At 38.7% G+C, this 22,022-nt stretch overlaps 1 protein-coding gene across 11 annotated transcripts in view; it reads right to left on the reverse strand.

Annotated features, from left to right (window-relative positions):
* Positions 1–11,933: 11,933 nt before the first annotated feature.
* The window catches only part of Esp (Epidermal stripes and patches), a 198,144-nt gene continuing 188,055 nt past the window's right edge, over positions 11,934–22,022 (reverse strand). For all 11 annotated transcript variants that reach the window (XM_073961867.1, XM_073961872.1, XM_073961870.1 and 8 more), the window contains 5 exons: positions 21,628–21,875; positions 20,960–21,373; positions 13,638–13,995; positions 13,268–13,570; positions 11,934–13,203 (listed from right to left, as the gene is read on the reverse strand). In XM_073961867.1, coding sequence (XP_073817968.1) covers positions 12,692–13,203; positions 13,268–13,570; positions 13,638–13,995; positions 20,960–21,373; positions 21,628–21,875 — 1,835 coding nt within the window. In that variant the 3' untranslated portion in view covers positions 11,934–12,691. The remainder of the gene's footprint in view (positions 13,204–13,267; positions 13,571–13,637; positions 13,996–20,959; positions 21,374–21,627; positions 21,876–22,022) is intronic.

Here is a 22,022-nt window from a genome sequence, read left to right on the forward strand (position 1 = left end):
TGGTAGAAAGTTTACGCTATACAAAGTATGGACCAAATCGGTCACTCCCTTCAGAGTTATCGTGCGCACAAACTTTCCGAACATTTTCGAACTTTTGTGGGTGAGGTACCGGAAGGAGTGGACCGATGTAGCTCATCTTCAAACTTAAACTAAGTTTGGGCAAAATATTTTGAAAGCCAAAATTTGAACCGAATCGGTTCATCCGTTCGAGAGTTATCGTGCGCTCCAGCCAGCAGGACAGACAGACGGACGGACATGGCTAGATCGACTCGAAATTGCCTGAAACACATTTCGTCCAAACATACTTAGGGTCTAAAACCATTATTTCGATGAGGCACATTTTCATCGTATCAAAGTGTATATACCCTCCTTAGCCTAATAGGCCGTTTACATATAACCGGGTTAACCCAATGGGTCAGGGTTTCAAATGTCATTTCCATTGTGTATACTTCAAATAAATCCTCTTAAAGAAGGTTAACCCTGCAAAAAACTATAATCTAAACGCCGTATAAAGGCTGAGGGTATAAAAATGGAGTAACTAAAAGGACGAACTGCCTAATATTAAACAATTGACGTCGAAAGAAAATTTTTAAATATTACTTATGTAAACAATAATAGGGATTAATAAATTGCTTTATTTTCTCGAAATATTTTTCTGCAGATGAAAATACTTGAATTCTTAATTTTACTTCATTTCTTTCCTTTATCAAATATAATTAAAAGAGCATAGATAAATATATACAAATCTGTACAATCTGTGCTATTTTTCCCTAAAAATGTTTTCGAAAACTGCATAAAAACATTGACTCCATTAACCGGGAAAATCGATTATCCGTAATGCCTTCGGTCCCGACCATTACGGATAATCGAGGTCCGACTGTACATATATTTGCTATGTTTTTGATAAATCATGAATTTATACCCTAGACAGACGGCAGCGTTAATTTGCATTAACTCCCTTAATGCACATTAATTCGTGCATTATCCACATTCTTAATGCAGAAGATAGAACAGTATTTAATCTGCATTTACTAAATTTTAATATGGCAATACTGTAGGAAATTCTATTGATTTGCACAGAGAACGAAGGCCGATATTGCAGTGCAAAAACAGATAATGCAGTGCAACCAAAATTTTGCAGTTCAAACAACAACAAAATACATGTTAACCAGCAATCAGCTGTTTCGTAAATGCAGAATTTGTCGTCTGTCAGGGTAAAAATAAATGCAGTTCCTAATTCAAATTAATACCCTAGACAGACGGCAGCGTTAATTTGCATTAACTCCCTTAATGCACATTAATTCGTGCATTATCCACATTCTTAATGCAGAAGATAGAACAGTATTTAATCTGCATTTACTAAATTTTAATATGGCAATACTGTAGGAAATTCTATTGATTTGCACAGAGAACAAAGGCCGATATTGCAGTGCAAAAACAGATAATGCAGAGCAACCAACATTTTGCAGTTCAAACAACAACAAAATACATGTTAACCAGCAATCAGCTGTTTCGTAAATGCAGAATTTGCCGTCTGTCAGGGTAAAAATAAATGCAGTTCCTAATTCAAATTAACGCTGCCGTCTGTCTAGGGTATAACGCTGCCGTCTGTCTAGGGTATTATACCCTAGACAGACGGCAGCGTTAATTTGCATTAACTCCCTTAATGCACATTAATTCGTGCATTATCCACATTCTTAATGCAGAAGATAGAACAGTATTTAATCTGCATTTACTAAATTTTAATATGGCAATACTGTAGGAAATTCTATTGATTTGCACAGAGAACGAAGGCCGATATTGCAGTGCAAAAACAGATAATGCAGTGCAACCAAAATTTTGCAGTTCAAACAACAACAAAATACATGTTAACCAGCAATCAGCTGTTTCGTAAATGCAGAATTTGTCGTCTGTCAGGGTAAAAATAAATGCAGTTCCTAATTCAAATTAACGCTGCCGTCTGTCTAGGGTATTACGGAATAGTTCTTAACATGTTGAAGTAGTTAAATTTAGTGCTGGCAATGATATGCTGGCAATGATAAAGCAGTGAAGTAATTGTCGATAATGCTGTTGTCAATGAAATATGCTGAATTTAAACGAAAAAGATGACAATATCAAAATCAAATTTGGAACAATTCAAATGATCTTAATTATTAAAAATTATCCGTAAAATGTGGTCCCACGATTCCAAAAATACGATAACAAAAACTTCACGGATAGCTCCAAATTCTGAATCGTTAAACCAAGATACATATATGTTGGGTAAGTTGAGTGGATCATATTTTCCTTCACATTATTCGTTACATTCAATCGGGACGCATTAAGATTTCATCAGATTGTTCTTATGAATGAATATTTTGTATAGTTTCTCTGTAGCAGCCAACTTTCGCAACCGCGTAATACAGCGGAACATGAAACGGGAAGTCGAAAAACTGCAATCAGCGCCTTACACGCTGAATGAATGATATATTATTATACCCTCAGCATTTATGCTAACGAGGGTATATACACTTTCATACGGGCAAAATGTGCCTCATCGAAATAATAGTTTTAGACCCCAAGTATGTTTGGACGAAATGTGTTTCAGACAATTTGGAGTCGATTGAGCAATGTCCGTCCGTCTGTCTGTCTGTCTGGCTGGAGCGCACGATAACTCTCGAACGGATGAACCGATTCGTTTCAAATTTTGGCTTTCCTAATATTTTGCCCAAACTTAGTTTAAGTTCGAAGATGAGCTATATCGGTCCACTCCTTCCGGTACCTCCCCCACAAAAGTTCGAAAATGTTCGGAAAATTTGTGCGCACGATAACTCTTAAAGGGAGTAACCGATTTGGTCCATACTTTACCCATCGTGGAGCGTGTACCAGACTTAGATCAGGTTTTAATATGGACTCAATCGGTCCACTCCGTCGGGTACCTCCCACACAAACATTTGGAAAAGTTCAGTTTAGGACCATCTCTCGAATCGCTTTGATTTTTGCTTTAGCAACTTGTATTCACTGCCCTTCATACGACGGTATAAGTTTCATCAGGGGCAAGTCCATACTTCCTGAGAAAATAGCCTGAAAGTTGCAAAAAACCCCTATGACACCGTGTGAGAAGGTTGGAGCGCAAAATAACTCTCGAACAGGACTGCCGATTCGGTCCAAAGTTTGGCCTTAGTAATATTTTGTCCAAACATAGTTTAAGTTCGAAGATAAGCCATATCGGTCCACTCCTTCAGGTACCTCCCCCACAAAAGTTCAAAAATGTTCGGAAAAATTGTGCGTACGATAACTCTTGAAGAGAGTGGCCGAATTGGTCCATACTTTACACATCCTAATATATCTACCAGATAAAGATCAGGTTCAAATATGGACTATATTTGTCCACTCCTTCGGGTACCTCCCACACAAAATTTCGGATACATGTTCACTTTAAGACCTAATATCGAATCACTTTGATTTTTGTTGGAGCAACTTGCATTCGCTGCCTCAATTGAGATGGTAAAAGTTGTTTCAGGGGCAAGTCCATACTTCTTGAGCAAACATCCCTGAAGTTGTAAAAAACCCCTATGGTACCATATGTAGTGGCTGGAGATCCATTCTTTTTAGTATCTCCTCCGCAAAACTTTTGATCTTTAATCCTAATCAACATTTTTGTCAGTTCAAACGCCCAACATTTTTAAAACTCCCTAAATAAATGCGTTTTTTGGGAAAAAATTGTTTCAATATACACAGGCTGAGGGTATATCTCTGCCGGCAAAGCCGACTGATACTTTTTTACTTGTTTTTTGAATCAGTCTATAGGTGATCCCAGAACAGTCATTAATCTGCATTTAAGTGATAATTTTGGACTTTTGTGGGGGAGGTAACCGAAGGTGTTGTGCAACTTAGTCGATGGTCAGACTAGCACGATTTCAACATGGCGACGTCAAGTTTATAGGCGAGGGGTATGAAGTAGTGAAACCCATGTACATGGTTTTCTGTGTTTGTTGTGTTGCCTCTTCTTGTTCTTCGTTGCAAGATTTTTTCTTCAATTTTCTTTCATTTTTATTTTCTCAAGCAAACGTTAACAACAAAACAAACATAAATATATTTAATAAAAACATTTAATTAATTAAATAGTGAAAATTTAACTATTAATATTAATTTAATTATTAATGTTAATTATTTTGTGTTGTTTTTTGGTTTATTTATGTCCTTTTTTGTTTTTATTGGTATAAGAAACACAACAAACGCGAATGCTAAAATAAAGAGGACACGCAAAGATCTTAAATTTCACGTTAACGTGTGTGGACATTAACGAAATTTGAAAAGAAACTTTAACGAAATTGGTTTCATGAAACCTTGCTAGTCTGACCATCGACATAGGTTTAATGGAAACCCAGCAAACCCTTTGAACCAATGCAAAAGATGTCATGAAATCACGTCATCGCGTGGAACCCCTTCCTTCAAATTTTGCTGGGAACATTTTCGGCTAAATCGGATACCCTATTCGCAAGTTATGGCGTTTATCAGTCATTTTGACTTTATTACATTAACACAAATTATGAAAATTCTCCATTGAATTCAATCGCAAACATGCGTGTTTCCTCCGCTCTCCATTTAATCCAAGCTGAACTGTTTTTGTTTCATTTCCTAAATGGGTTGTCTTCCCATCACCAGTTAAGTTTTCGACATGTACTCCAACAGCACTCCATTCGGAAATTTTCTTCTCGTGAGTTACCGGAAAAATGTTCACAAATTAAATATTATTTAGTTTGGAAATGTTAACACGCTTATCTCTTTTTGTAAAATGTATACCGCTGCCTCTAGAGATGTACAAACTGATTTATGTACATGTAGGGATCTCTAACAACTGCTAATAAAATGTAGCGAACGGAGTGCCTTTTTCACGACTCCGTTTGAACTGCATCAAACCATGCCCTGACAGAACTAGTCCACATTGCACTAGTTCCAATTTATTTTGCTGGGTAGATGTGTCGCAAATGTCGTCAGGAACTCTAAATCATTCAAAGCGTTGGGCCCTGATGGAATCTCCATGGTAATACTGAAACCATAACCGATTTTGCAAATCGTAATATTTCTACGAGACATAGATCAGGTTAGAATATGGAAAATTTTCGGAAAAGTATAGTTTACGACCTCCTCTCAAATCGTTTTGATTTTTCTTGCAACAGGTTGCACTCAAGGCCCATATTACGACGGTGCAAGTTTTTTTGGTGGCAAGTCCATACTTCTTGAGAAAATGACCCGTAAGCTTTAAAAAACCCCTACGGCCGGCATGTGTAGTGATTGGTGCAGACGACAACTCTCGATGCGAATATTGCGTTTTTCCATACTTTGCATATCGAATATTAGATAAAATTCGAGGTGGTGCTTATAGGTCCCCCACAAAAGTTCGAACATATTCGCTGAAATGGTAAGCGAGATACCCCATCTTCTTAAATTTGGATCTCGAAATATTGTGTACAAACGTAGTTTATGTGTGATTGTTTAAGTGCGGTTAGGGGTCTGTTCGAGGATCCTTTGGAAATTTTTACCGAAGGTACTCCTAGTGTGACTGTTTACATCGATAATATGTTTTTCGTGAGCAAGTTCATGTTTGCTGATACAAGAGTCCAAAGGTCTAAATTATATGGTGACCAAATGAAATGACTGGCGGGCGCGATATCTATAGAGAGGAATGACTCCCGAAAGAAGACCCACTTCCAAAATGAACTATGTCGGTCAATTTCTTTAGGTACCTCCCCCTTAAAACTTTTGAACTTTAATCCAAATCCATATTTTTGTCGACAAGTACAATACATACGTTTTTGTGAAAGAAGTGCTTCACACAGGCTGAGGGTACATCTCTGTCGACATGGCCGACTGTTAGATTTTTATATGTTTAATGGATTGGAACATAGAACAAGTAAAAAAGTATCAGTCGGCTTTACCGACAGAGATATACCCTCAGCCTGTGTGGTTTGAAATACTTTTTCCCAAAAACAAAAACATGTATTTAGGGGGATTTTCAAAATTTTGGCGCGTATGAACCGACAAAAGTGTGGATAGGATTAAAGCTCTAAAATTTGCGGGGATATCGATAGATAGGCTTTTTTATCACACTAGGAAAACCTTCGGTAAAAGTGCCTAAAGGATCCTCGAACAGAATTAACCACACAAAAATGTTGAACATTTGTGTGGGTGGTGCCACATGGATTGCACCGATAGAGCCCAAATTTGAACATAAACTAAGTTTTAACAATATTTAGAGATCCAATGTTTGCATCAAATCGGTTGCTACGTCTATGAGAAATCGCGCGTACTATTTTAGCGAATATTTTCGAACTTTTGTGGAAGAGGTACCGCAAGGAGTGGACCTATAAGCACCACCTTCGAATTTCATCTAATATTCGAAGAAATATTACAATATCCAAAGTGTGGACGAACGCAGTATTCGGTACGAGCTGTCCAGCCACTACCTATGGTGTCATAGGGGTTTTTTACAACTTTCGGGCTGTTTTCTCAAGAAGTATGGACTTGCCCCTGAAAAAAACTTTTACTGTCGTAATTGAGGCAACGAATGCAAGTGCCTTCAACAAAAATCAAAGTGATTCGAGAGCAGGTCTTAAAGTGAATTTATCCGAAATTTTGTGTGGGAGGTACCCGAAGGAGTGGACAAATATAGTCCATATTCGAACCTGATCTATATCTGGTAGATATATTAGGATGTGTAAAGTATGGACCAAATCGTTCACTCCCATCAAGAGTTATCGTTCCCACAATTTTTCCGAATATTTTTGAACTTTTGTGGGGGATGTACCTGAAGGAGAGGACCGATATGGCTTATCTTCGAACTTAAACTAAGTTTGCACAAAATATTACGAAGGCCCGAATCTGGACCGAATCGGCAGATCCGTTCGAGAGTTATCTTGCGCTCCAACCACTACACACGGTGTCATAGGGTTTTTTTGTACCTTTCAGGCTATTTTCTCAGGAAGTATGGACTTGCCCCTGATGAAACATATACCGTCGTATGGGGGGCAGTGAATACATGTTGCTACAGCAAAAATTAGACCGACTCGAGAGCAGGTCCTAAAGTGAACTTTTCCGAAATTTTGTAAGGAAGGTACCCGAAGGAGTGAACCGATTGATTCCATATTGGAACCTCATCTAAGTCTGGTAGAAGTTTCACGATGTGCAATGTATGGACCAAATCGGTTAATTTCGTCAAGAGTTATCGTGCGCACAAATTTTCCGAACATTTCCGAACTTTTGAGGAGAAGGTACCGGAAGGAGTGGACCGATATAACCCATCTTCGAACTTAAACTAAGTTTGTAAATAATATTACGAAAGCTAAATTTTGGACCGAATCGGTTGCTCCGTTCGAGAGTTATCGTGCGCTCCAGCCAGCCAGACAGACGGACATGGCTAAATCGACTCCAAATTGTCTGAAGCACATTTCGTCCAAACATACTTGGGGTCTAAAACCATTATTTCGATGAGGCACATTTTACCCTATGAAAGTGTATATACCCTCGTTAGCATAAATACTGAGGGTATAAAAATATGAAAACATCTTTATATTATGTTCCATTGCTGCAGCCGCCCGCTATATACCTGTTAGTCGAATACTCGAAGTGAGACCAAATTTCTCGGCAGTTGCGGCGGGATAAACAATTGAGCGTGATAAGCTTCGTCGTGCCAACCCCAGTGACCTGAGAGTCAGCAAGCTGACACTGGAAATTAGAAGAAAGAGCAACATTGGAGCCGGAATAAATGAATTGTTCAGTCACTCTCGAACCCTGGAAAGAAGGAAGATAGGTCATGTTTGGCGACTTTACACTGACTTATCCAAAGAGATGCGCAAGTTACGTTAATCGATTATTTTCGGCCGACTACATGCTCCAAACTAGAGATGGGCGCGTGCATAAAAAATTAGGCACGAACATGCACGAACACGGACCAAAATTTTTATGCACTTTCACGCACAAACACGGCGTTTTTCGAGAAGCACGAACACGCACACTCACGCACGAAATTAAAGAAAAGATATATGGATATAGTTGTACATTTATTTGTTCAAAAAATTCATATGTTCTAAAATATACATATTGCAAAATTACTTATAAACACACATTTACATATTCTTATTTAAAAACGTTATTTTGTCCAAGTTAGAGCTCAAAAGTCTAGTTCGTCTTTCGTTGAGAATATTTCCAGATCTGGAAAAAAATCTCTCGCTCGTTGCTGAGGTGACGGGTATAGCCAAAATTTTCCTGGCTAATTGTTTTAAATATGTTAGGTTCGACTGTTTCCAAAAGTTTAAGACATCAGTCTGGCTAGATACGGCACTCCCTAAATATGTATCAATTTCTGTATCAATTGGAGACTTTTCAGTTTTTCGTCTTTTTGCCAAATTTTGATCCAAAAACTCTGAAAATTCGTATAAATGTGGCATTGTAATTTCCTCCTCATCATTAGAACACTCTATGTTCTCACCTTGTATATCAAGTAAACGGCGGAAATAAAAAGGTCCCTATAAGATGTGCCATTGTTGGCACAAAGCGTTTAAGCAATGATTGTTTAGTTTTAACTTTCAAATCTTTCATGAATTGAGAGTCAATGGTATCAATTGAGCAAACTTTCAATAGCTTTTCAGATCAAAGGGTAAAAATATGCATAGTAGGGTATTTTTCCGAGCATAATTTTTCGGAACACTCTTTGAAAATGTTGAGAAAAGCAAAAAGAGGTTCTAACAATGAAAACTTTAAGTCAGATATACGATTCAACTCATTCTTTTCTAGCAAAATACTCTTAATCTCATTCTGGACTTGGTATATGCTCTCAAGCATAATATTTGTTGAATTCCAACGTGTTCTTATATCTTGTTTTAATGTTTTCAACAATTCCTTGTTTAGCTCCGAGTGTTTAAAATATTTTACAAGCTTTTTTGAGCAGTCAATCAGTTTTCCCAATTCGGGAAGAGGGTGTTTTACAGTAACATCATCCATAACTAAATTCAAATTGTGACAAGCGCAAGATACACGTTTAAATCTTTTAAGAGCCGAGATAACGTTGGAACCATTGTCGGTTACAAATACATACAGAATTCCCCCACTTGTCTTCAATATCAAATTCCTTAAGAATGGTAGTTATGTTAGCAAGAATGTTTTCTCCCGTTTTCTTCTCGTCCAAAAATTCTCTTACTCCTAAAAGTGCTACATTTAGTTCAAAATTATCATTATCATCACTTTCGTATTTTATTTGACCAAACACTTAAGAATTTAAAAATCAACTGAATCAAATATAAGCAGTGTGTAACTCCAGCTTTGGTTAGAAACGCAAATAGAACTAATGCTTGATGTGTTATTCATGAAAAGGCAACTACAACAAGTAAAAAAGTATCAGTCGGCTTTGCCGACAGAGATATACCCTCAGCCTGTGTGAATTGAAATAATTTTTTTCCAAAAAAAAAAAAAAAAAAAAAAAAGGGGGTTTTCAAAAATTTTGGGAGTATGAACCGACAAAAGTATGGATAGGATTAAAGGTAAAAAGCATACCTTCGAATTTCATCTAGTATTCGAAGAAATATTGCAATATCCAAAGTGTGGATGAACGCAGTATTCGGTTCGAGCTCTCCAGCCACTACATATGGTGCCATAGTACTTTTTTACAACTTTCGGGCTGCTTTCTCAAGAAGTATGGACTTGCGCCTGAAAAAACTTTACTGTCGTAATTGAGGCAGAGAATGCAAGATGCTTCAATAAAAATCAAAGTGATTCGAGAGCAGGTCTTAAAGTGAATTTATTCAAAAATTTTACGAAAGCCAAAATTTGAACCGAATCGGCCAGACAGACGGACGGACATTGCTCAATCGACTCCAAATTGTCTGAAACACATTTCGTCCAAACATACTGGGGTCTAAAACCATTATTTCGATGAGGCACATTTTGCCCGTATGAAAGTTATATACCCTCGTTAGCATAAATGCTGAGGGTATAAAAAGGGAGTAGATATAACAGTTTTTTTTTTTGCACAATGTGTTCTTACTTCAATAAAGTAAAAGCAAAACCATGTGATTTCTTTTTCCACTTGTCCCTGTTTAGCTATGAAAATACTCTCTTTCCTCTACTTTACAAAACAAGCAAGAAATACAAAAACAAAGCAAATAAATTTGGGAAAACTACAGTTGGTGAACTTTTTGGTCGGTTTTATATTCTTGTTCGATTTTCTTGTTTAGTATGGTCTATTGCACGACTTCTAAAGGGAGCCTAAAAATTTAGCACGATCGTGACACATAGTGCAGGTCGTGTTTAGTCGTGTCGTGCAAAATCGTGTCGAACAAAAAAACACGATCACGCACGGCCAAAAATGTATTACGGCACGACACGCACAAACACGGCGATTTTCGGGAAGGCACGAACACGCACTACACACGGCACGACACGCGCCCACCTCTACTCCAAACACGCTATGTAAAGGGTGTTTTTTTAAGCTAGATAGAACTTTAAATTGTAAAAAGTAACACAAAAAATTAAATTTTGATGAAACTTTTTTTTTTTATTTGTTTCAGTATACTCTGACAAATCATCATGAATAGACTCACGCTTGAACAACGCTACGAAATTATCCAAATTTACTTTGAAAATTGGGCCGATTGGGCTCTAGAGCAGTTGGCAAATGACCCGTTGTTTTATCGCAAAATTGCCGCATATGGAGTGAGACCAATCCACAAGAGACCCTACAGACTCCATTACATCCAGAAAAATGCACCGTATGGTGCGGTTTTCACGCTGGTGGCATCATCGGACCTTATTTCTTCAAAAATGAGGCCGGAGCTCGCGTTACGGTCAATGGAGATCGTTACCGCGCCATGATCAATGATTTTTTGTTTGAAAATATGGATGACATTGATCCGGAGGAGATGTGGTTTCAACAGGATGGCGCTACGTGTCATACGGCGAACGCAACCATCGACTTATTGAAATCAAAATTTGGCGATAAGTTGATTTCGAGAAGTGGACCTGTCAATTGGCCTCCAAGGTCGTGCGATTTGACACCTCTCGATTATTTCCTGTGGGGCTACGTGAAGTCACTGGTTTATGCTGATAAACCAGCAACAATGGATACCTTGGAAGCCAGCATTGTTCGTGTTATTCGTGACATACGGCCAGCAGTGCTCGAAAAAGTGGCCAAAAATTGGACGTCCAGAATGAACTTCGTCAAGAACAGCGGCGGTGCCCATATGCCCGAAATCATTTTCAAATGTTAATGTCACGTATTGATCTTTCGAATAAAAAAAAATTTTGATTACAATTTATTTTTTTGTGTTATTTTTTACAATTTCAAGTTCTATCGGGCTTAAAAAAACCCTTTATGTCTAAATTCAATAAATGGTCTGTTCCTTTACTATTGAAAATGGTAAAACCGGCAAAAGTAGTAAAAGTTGTAAACTGCTGCCATATGAATTGTATGGTGTCTGAAGTAAAGGAACGCCTTTCGAGTAAAAAGTGGTAAAACTTGAAAATTCTTGCACGTAAAGGAACAGAGGTAAAATGTATAACAAGATTACAAAATGATTTTAAAATCGCTTCAGATTTGGTAATAGCTCTCATATAAATGTTCGCCCGATTTGAGGTATTTGGTGCACCACAACAAATTCTGCTTAATTTTAATGAAATTTTGAAAATGTGAATGAATTCAAACTGGAATTTAGTTTGCCAATGCATAGTAGAGAAGTTCTGTATGGTTGAAATTATTAGCGAAATGTCACCTATAATAAGCTGAGGTGGGTTTTGCCTCTGCTGAAAAATATGATGTTATTTGGCTTGAAAATTGAACACCGACATTCAGTATGCATGGCGGGTGAGCCGATCATTGCACAACTTTGACACCCAACCCTTACAATGACGTTGGACATAACCTCACATACATATTAGCTTGATAAAAAAACAATGCCATATTTAAATTCTTCTATTGTTTTATTTCGTTTATTTTTGTTTTTCTTTGCTCGTTTAAGAACTAATATTAACACGACGAGATACTTATTGTCTTGTTTTAGTTGTGCGTATCTGCTTTACTTCTTATACAAACTAATAATACTAACTAGGAGGGTTTTAATAATTACAAGTTGGTATATTACACATAATTAATACTATGTTTTTTTAGGTTAAAAATTCAAACAGAAAATTCTTGTTAAGTTTTTTTTGAAAGTAACAAAAACAGAAAAAAACACTTTTTTCAAATATATCACTAAAATAGCTTCTTGGATAGAATTGTCTAACGGTGCAGTATACGGACCGGACAATTGTAACATACATACACAATTTAACATACATACATATATTTTATGTTGTAACCTGAGTCACTAATCACTATAAAAAAATTCATTGCAACAACTTGTGTTGTTGTTGCTGTTGGTAGGTCATCTGTAGGTCTATAAAATCCTTATAATATTCAATACATCTTAAAATTAACATCCTGTCTGGGATAAATTTGCTAATATAGAAATTTTGGATTGGAATACATCACAAGTTTCAGGTTTAAGAATATTTCTGTGGAAAATATCTCTGTTGCTTTAGAATTAGCGTGGCCTTACAATACGATTATCTCCAGTTGGGGCATTTTTCATTTTCACTTTTCTGGAAAGTGTGTGCCTTATGTTATATACGCTGTGCCTTAATCTAGTGTTTAACACTAAAGCCTTAAGCCTATTATCACTTAAATTCCCACCACAGACTGTAGTTTATCCTGAGTGTAGTCTCGTTCCTTGAGCAGTTCATCCAATTGCTGTTCCTGATAGTAGACCACAAATTCGGTGGGCGATAAACTTTCAAAAATTGCACAAATACTTGGCTTTAAGTTATAGAAAAATATCAGCTGTTGTCTTGAGGCGAAATCCCGCAGCAGAGATTCAATAACGGTGGCTGCAGTAAAATCAGCACCATATATGTGGGAAGCATCTATCACCACTGGGACATTGTTGCGCAACGATTGTTTGTTCACCAAGTTGCGTACATAATCCACTGAGGGGAAGATGAGGCAACGATCGGGGGTAATCATCAGATATTCTGTGCCACCGGGGGTGTTTAAGATTTCCGTCGACAACTTGGGACGAGCAGCACTGTGTAGAATGAAAATTACATTTATGCCCACACCAATTAGAATACCCATTTCCAGAGGTAATACCAGACAGGCAATAAAGGTAACCAAGCCGGGCAGGAGATCGCTTTCTAAAGAGATAAAGAATAATAATTAGAAATTATTTCCAATATTGAAAACTGTTTTGTCACTTACTTTTTGCTCTCCACATGGGTTTGACAACCCTAACCTCCACCATAAATACCACAGCTGCAATAATAATGGCCGCCAGAGTGGCATTGGGTATATAATAGAAGTAGGGAGTGAAAAAGATCAAGGATATAATAACCAAGGCCCCAGAATAAATATTGCTAAGAGGAGTCCGCACACCACTGGCATTATTCACAGCACCACGGCTTAAGGCCCCCGTACCGGGAAAACCTTGCACAAATGAATTGGCAATATTGGCAGCGCCAATGGCAATTAATTCTTGTGAAGCATCAACGGGTTTGCCATTAGCTGCAATTAAAAAAATTGAAATTATTTCAAAATTTTAATTTGAAAATTCAAAATCTTCAAAACTTACCAAAAGCCTTGCATATGGCAATATTTTCCATCAGCGATATCAACGGTATCACAATTAAGCCGGAACCCATGCTGCGCATCATATCTACAAAACTTTCCTCCTTGCCTGTCAGGGTGTCATTGACACTCAAGTGGGTAGGAGGCAAAGCGAAACTGGGTAAACCTTGTGGTATATAGCCAATAACCTTAAACGGGGTTCCTTCATGATACGAATGCAGCAGGACACCCATAATACAACACAATATAACCAAAATAGCATTACGTGATGTTCCGACAATCCAAATTATTTTGTTGATAACGTTTTGGGTCTTGCTGCGTAAATGCGGTTCCTTGGGGCCAATTTTGCAGGATGGCAATAGCTGAAAGGAGAAGAAGAAGATATAATAACATTATTAATTCGCGAAGTATTTGCTATAATAGATAAAAATATTAAGAGAGTGTCATGTTCTGAGATCGGATGAATGAGCTCCAGCAAAATTCCGTTGAGAATACCTGCATATTTTCCCACAGGCATCCCCGAAGGGTCAAGGGAGACTTATCCCATACCAATGTGTGGACTACGATTCATATGAGCTCAAACATATGGTACCAACTTGTTGTAGCCGAGTCCGAGCGTGTTTTACGACATCACTTGTAGAGAAATACGCTGGAAATGTCGCCAAACTTACGCTGAGAGGTATTTTTGCCCCTGCTGGGCATACAGTGTGCAAGGCGGGTGAGCTTACACTTGCACCACCATAGCAGCTATCCCGCTCGGAATAGGATGTACAAACCTTAAAATTTGTTATTTGTACGAAGTAGTTTTGAGATGACAAAATTAGTACGGGAACCTTCATCTTTTATGGAGCTGGACAATATACTGATACTGCTGAAGTTGGTCAAAAAGCATAAAGTTGGTCTAGTTGTAGGGAATTGGCGAATTCTAAATTCCTTTCCGAAGAATAACGAACTTGTCATAAACTTTAAATAAGTCGAGGTGGTGCTAAAACTCTGAACTTGAAAGGATATGATTTACTTCGAGCCGTAATTACATTTGTGCAGACAAATCTGCGTCATTGCAAAGCTACTGTTGCTGAACCCTCTACACCTCAAATATCGATTTCGGAACCTTGCCTCTATAAAAATATGATGAGTGGGCTAAGCGGAAAGACCTACATTGTGTTTTTTTTGCCTCAAATGGGAACAAGGTGAGAACGTGTATAATTACCAAAAATAATCTAAACCTAATCCTTTTACCTAATTGCAGTTTGCTAACGAATGCCTAGAAAGCCGAGGGGGGAAATATACCTTGGACTATTAAGAATATGTTTCCGAATCCCTTCGAAGTACCAATAGGCCGTTAATATTAGACAGATAAATCTACATCATTCCAAAGCTGCTGCTGATAAGCCCCACCAAATCAAATATCGATATCGCCCTAGCCCAGGAACCTTACTCTTATAGGAGATTTGACTCCACAACAGCCAGAATGGATGGAAGACGCAACAGACCACTTATTTCTGTCTTCCATCGACATGCGTTATGAGCACTTAGGCCCACCAAGCAAGATCTAATCCCACGGCGGCGAGTTCTTTGATACCGGAATGACACGGAACCACACTACATCTGCGTTCCGCCCAGTGGATGCCACCTCAGTGTACACATGTTTGTATTTGCATTGTTTTTCTGTGTTGGGAACAGCATATTCTGGAACGCCTGCTCAGGGTTAGCAAATGAGCGTGATAAGCTTCGTCGTTGTGCCAACCCAGTTACCACAGAGACGGGGAGCTGACACTGGAAGTTAGCAGATTGGTTGTTGTTGTAGCAGCATGAAACCAACGTAGAAGCATAGGTTTAATACTGGGTTGGCAGCCGCTAGCCGAAACAAAATGGGTTCGGGTCAATCCGGTATGTAAGAACCCGCTGCCGTGGGATTGAGCAGATTGGTTGGTGAACATAAGCGAAACCAGTTGCTAAATCATCTGAGGAGTTGTAACATTGGAGCCAGCAAAGATGAATCTTACATACCAATTTTGTTTTTGTCACCCGTAGCAAAGACTTCTGAGGCTTTACTTCTTCCCAGCGTCAGAAATAGCTATCCAGTTGCCGATCATTAGCATGGGTCCGTTAGCAGCACAACACGACTACAGCGCTGCACGACATCTCTACACATATTAGCCGAGGACTTAAACAGAATAAGCCGTGCGATAGGGCAGTATTGGTGGCGCTTGACTTATCAAGCTTCGTCGTTGTGTCAACCCAGTGACCACAGAGTCAGGGAGCTGACACTGGAAGTTAGCAGATTGTTTGGTGAACATAAGCGGAACAAGTGGCTAAATCATCTGAGGAGTTGTAACTTTGGAGCCAGCAAAGGTGAATCTTACATACCAATTTCGTTTTTGTCACCCGTAGCAAAGACTTCTGAGGCTTTACTTCTTCCCAGCGTCAGAAATAGTTATCCAGTTGCCGATCATTAGCATGGGTCCGTTAGCAGCACAACACGACTACAGCGCTGCATGACATTTCTACACATATTAGCCGAGGATTTAAACAGAATAAGCGATATGCGATAGGACAGTATTGGTGGCGCTTAACTAATCAAAAGTCTTTGATCATCGAGCAGACAATCCTGCGGCCAAGCTTTAAACGTTATATAGTCAATTATATGTGTGGACCCCAGTCCACGCACCGTAGAGTGAGACATGGAGTTCCCCAAGATGGGGTAATATCTTCGTACCAGTACCCCAGAAGACATTGAAATCGCTACGTATGCGGATGATTGTACGATCTTGACATCAGGTACCTTGCCTCATGTTATTTGTGAAAGACTGAACTCCTATTTAACCGATCTTATCACCTTCACCCGAGCGTGAAGTATGCAAATATTCGCCACTAAATCTTCGGTCACTCTGTTCACCTCATGACGGCAGGGGTGAGCAGTGATTTGAATGCCATGGTCGATGGTACATGAATTCCGACCACAAACTACCTCAAGATTCTAGGGGTCACATTTGACAGCATGTTCATGTCGTCCGCACATGCCACAGCCATCTGCGACAAGCTGAGATGTAGGAACAAGGTCCTCAAGTCGTTAGCAGGCAGAACTTGGGGTGCAGATAAAGACACCTTGTTGAGCACATATAACCCGATAGGTCGATCTGTGGTAAGCTATGCGGCGCCAGTGTGGTTCGCGAATATAACTGCAACACGACGTAAAAAATATTCAAACCTCTCAGAATGCAGCCCCGAGAACTGCTTCCATGTTGCCTCATCATTTCATCAGTGAACCATCAGTATGAGGAAACGAAGATTGTTCAAGTATGGCAACACAATGGCATGCTCCCGATGCAGTACTTCCTGAAGTGTTACTGTGAGAGTCATCCTAATACCCGTATTCTGGATAGGGCTCACCCACCAAGGTATGTCAGGAGGAATTTTCATGATCTAAAAGGAAAGGTCCAACGTTACAAAAGAGAACCCCTAGATCAACCAGCATTCACACGGATGCAGTCGCAGGTGCCAAAAACAACTATCGTGTGAATGCGGCCCCCCCCCATCTATCGCATCTGAAGAACGTCAGTCACGACAGACCAGAGTAATTTTGGCTCAACTAAGCTCGGGATGGTAAATTCATATAGGGAAAGAATCGATGACACCGTGCAAAACATATGCCCGGCATACGGCACAGGCCCTTGCGACGCGCTGCATCTTTTCAAACTCATCTTCAGTATATCTGTGGTTACATACCATCGAAGCAGCCACATTCCTAGAACTGTAGATAAACTCAGAGTCAGATTAGGCAGAAAGAGGAACATATAAAATACTGCTACAACAACAACGCTCATTTGCTAATACCGTTGCCTCTACTGGAAAATTTTATCTCAGTTTTAGGGCATTCTACAAGCAGGTGGTATATTTCGAGCGACTGCAGCAGTGATGATGTGCCGGAGCACCATTTCTGCTAGCCAAACATCAGAAGGGTTGGACAGTTCTTTGAAGCGGTGATTGGTGAACATTCTGAAGCTATGCTAAAAAGCTTTCCCCATAATTGATGAATGTGCGGCGTTTAGGGGTGATGAAGTCGAGCGGTCTGCTGATGGAGACGATTGTAGGGAAATGGTCTGACGTAAGAAAAACGACGTCATTTATCAGACCAGCTGACACGATGGTTATAGCTGGCTAACTATGGCAGTAAGCTGCAATTGGTTTTGATTTCCTGCACATCGGCGACTATGATATTCCTCCGACGCATAAAGTCCACTATTTCCTCGACCCTACCACGAAGGTCATAATAATTTAATTGCAAAAATGATGCATTTCCAGGATTGGAACAGCTGCGCGTGCTAATCAAACCAATACATACTGAGATGTGGGCTCTGAAGTGTACCAATATATAGGGCCACACCTTCATGAACCTCCTTTGCACTAAAGTTTTTAGTAGGATTAGTGGGCTTTTGACCACACCCAAGTGACAAACGTCTACAGTTTTAAGGGATCAGCATCCAAAACTTAATTTTTCACCCGCGAATATGCTATCTGAGGGGATCTGTTCATAGTTTACTCAGGTCCACCACTCCTGTTATTGTTTTGTACAGTCATGGCCTGAGGGTACCTCCGGATTTTAGGTACATTGAGGATTGTAGCTGCATTTTTTGTCCGCACTAGCTGTTATTTGATATTTAAGGTTCCCTGCAGTAAAATATCAACTTCTCCACCAAAAATTGTCAACATAGATCCATGTTTGGTATATCCCCCATACAAAGGCACCTTCCGATTTTCGATATTTTGAGGGTTTTAGCTAAATGTGTTTACTAAACTACCTGTAATTTGACATTTGGGGTTCTCAGGGGTCACAAAACTTCTCCGCCAAAAATTGTGAAAATAGGTCCATGATGTATATCCCCCATACAAAGTTACCTCCTAAATCTAAGTATATTGTAGATTTTAGCTACTATTTTTTGACCGAACTACCTTTTATTTGACATTTGAGGTTCTCTGCAGTCACAAAACTTCTTCACCAAATATTGTCAACATACATAGGTCCATGTTTTGGTGTAGCCCCTATACAAAGGTACCTACCGAATATCGGTATTTTCAGGATTTTAGCTACATTTCTTAAGGTAACTACCTGTAATTTGACATTTGAGGTTCTCAGGGGTCACAAAACTTCTCCACCAAAAATTGTCAACATAGGTCCATGTTTTGGTATAGCCCCCATACAAAGGTACCTCCCGAATCTCGGTATTTTCAAGATTTTAGCTACATTTTTGACGGAATTACCTTTAGTTTGAGGATCTCAGGGATCACAAAACGTCTCCACCAAAAATTGTCAACATAGGTCCATGTTGTGGTATAGCCCCCATTACAAAGTTACCTGCCGAATATCGGTAATTTCAGGATTTTAGCTACATTTTTTACGGAATTACCTGTAATTTGACATTTGAAGTTGTCAAGGGTCACAAAACTTCTTCACCAAATATTGTCAACATAGGTCCATGTTTTGGTGTAGCACCCATACAAAGGTAACTACCGAATATCGGTATTTTCAGGATTTTAGCTACAATTTTTGGCGGACCTACCTGTAATTTAAGATTTGAGGTTCTCAGAGGTCACAAAACTTCTACACCAAAAATTGTCAATATAGGCCAATGTTTTGGTATAGCCCCAATACAAAGGTACCTCCCGTATCGCGGTATTTTGAAGATTTTAGCTACAATTTTTGATCGAACTTCCTGTAATTTGACATTTGAGGTTCTCAGGGGTCACAAAACTTCTCCACCAAATAATGTCAACATAGGTCCATTTTTTGGTATAGCCCCCAACAAAGGTACCTACCGAATATCGGTGTTTTTAGGATTTTAGCTAAATTTTATTGACGGAACTACCAGTAATTTGATATTTGGGGTTCTCAGGGGTCATAAAACTTCTCCACCAAAAATTGTCAACATAGGTCCATATTTTGATATAGCCCCCATTACAAAGGTACCTGCCGAATATCGGTATTTTCAGGATTTTAGCTACATTTTTTACGGAATTACCTGTAATTTGACATTTGAAATTTTCAAGGGTCACAAAACTTCTCCACCAAAAATTTTCAACATAGGTCCATGTTTTGGTATAGCCCCCATACAAAGGCACCTACCGAATATCGGTATTTTCAGGATTTTTGCTAAATTTTTTGACGGAATTACTTGTAATTTGACATTTGAGGTTCTCAGGGGTCACAAAACTTCTTCACCAAAAATTGTCAACATAGGTCCATGTTTTGGTATAGCCCCCATACCAAGGTACCTACCGAATCTCGGTATTTGGAAGATTTTAGCTAAATTTTTGACGGAACTACCTGTAATTTGAGGTTCTCAGGGATCACAAAACTTCTCCGCCAAAAATTGTCAACATAGGTCCATGTTTTGGTATAGGCTCCATACAATGGTACCTCCCGAATCTCGGTATTTTGAAGATTTTAGCTACATTTTTGACCGAACTACCTGTAATTTGAGATTCTCAGGGATCACAAAACTTCTCCACCAAAAATTTTCAACATAGGTCCATGTTTTGGCATAGCTCCCATATAACGGTACCTCTGGATTTTAGGTATGTTGAGGATTTCAGCTATATTTTTTGACCGAACTACCTGTTATTTGTCATTTGAGGTTCTCTGCATTCACGAACTTTCTGCACCAATAATTTTCAACATAGGTGCATCTTATGGTATAGCTCCCATATGATGGCAGCGGTCCGGATTTTCTGTATTTTGAGGATTTTAGCAACATTTGTTGACTGAGCTAGACGTAATTTGACATTTGAGGTTCTTAGGGATCACAAAACTTCTTCAGCAAAAATTTTGAATATAGGTCCATACTTTGATATAGCCCCCATATAAGGTTACCGGCCGATTGAAGACAGTTTTAGATATATTTTTCTGACCTACATAGGTTCGAAACATTTCTACACCTTAAATTACATACAGTAAAGGAAACTATTTTTATTAATTTTCTCGTTTAGAGTTAAGCTTGATGATCGGAAATTTTCCCACACAGTCACCAAATTACGCTACCTGGTTTCGCTGTTGGTTAAGCAGCTCTTCAGACGTATCGACTGTCGAATGGCTTCTCTGTCCTAAACCTTTTCGTTTTTCAAATGCAAATGTGTGGCAACTATTTGAATTCAGAATATTTTATGGTGGAGGGTATAAAAAGTTCGATACGGCCGAACTTAACGCCGTTTTCACATATTTTCTCGACACGCTTCTAACCATATGTCAATTGCCATCGCATAATAACCTTTATATGTATGTTTGAATAAGTTGTTTTTTTTTTACTAATTTTTGTTCGTTCTACTTACCCTCATGATCAGCAACACGACGATGCAAGTTATGCCCAATATCGTATCCGATGCTCGAATATCTTTAATGTTATGTATTATTTCTGTCCATATTTCCACAAATGTTGTACCCTTTGCTGATATGCCCAAAATATTCTTAACTTGTGACGTTAAAATGATAAGCGATACAGCCGATGTAAATCCCGATGAGACAGGACCAGAGACAAAATCTATTAGAAATCCAAGACCAAATAGACCCATTAGCATTTCGACAATGCCACACATTAAGCAGAGGAGTACGGATTTTTGCCATGAGCCGTGGGCAACTTGAAAGGTGAGTAGGGCAACAATGGCCGATGGGCCAACGGGAACATCTTTACAGCTGCCCAAGAAGATGTAGACAAAACAACCCAAAAAGGAACCATAGAGACCGTACTGGAAGGAAAAGATGAAAAAAAGATATTATTAGAGGAGCTTAAGAAGAAATATATTAATGATGAAGTAAGGCACAGAAGAGGCATGGTCTTTTTGCTTAAAGTCAAAGGGTAAGAGGCTAGTATGACTGAATTGATTGCATTTCTTTTGCCATAAATAACTTAAGCAAGAAAATAATTGTCCTATGCATTTTAGCCACTAAACTGCATCCCATTATAATTACATTTTTATAGTTATTGTTAACGAAAACTTACCGCTGCTGGTAAACCGGCTATGCCTGAGTAGGCCAAGGCTTGTGGTATAACAGTTAAACCAACTGTTATGCCAGCCACTAAATCACCAACCGCATCCTCGCTATTATATTTGGGCAGCCACCTTAAGATGGGTATTCGTTTGTGCAGAATTTTCTTTTTAAATGTTTTTCGCGTTTTCTCTTGCAGCCAAGATTTTGCGCATGACATTGGTTTGGTTGGTGGAATGATCTTTTTGCCATCATCCGTCACTGTAAAGAGAAAGAAAATAATATTATTTAAAAAGTATATTCAAAATAATTAAAATAAAATACCATTAGTTTGGGCACAACAATTCATCATTATAATTTTTTATATTTTAAAATAATTTTCAAAAACTTCAAGAGGACCCAGATGTC

The sequence above is a fragment of the Musca autumnalis genome, unplaced genomic scaffold (genome assembly GCF_047663935.1).
Source record: "Musca autumnalis isolate F117 unplaced genomic scaffold, ASM4766393v1 scaffold_1, whole genome shotgun sequence".
Taxonomy (NCBI): Eukaryota; Metazoa; Arthropoda; class Insecta; order Diptera; family Muscidae; genus Musca; species Musca autumnalis.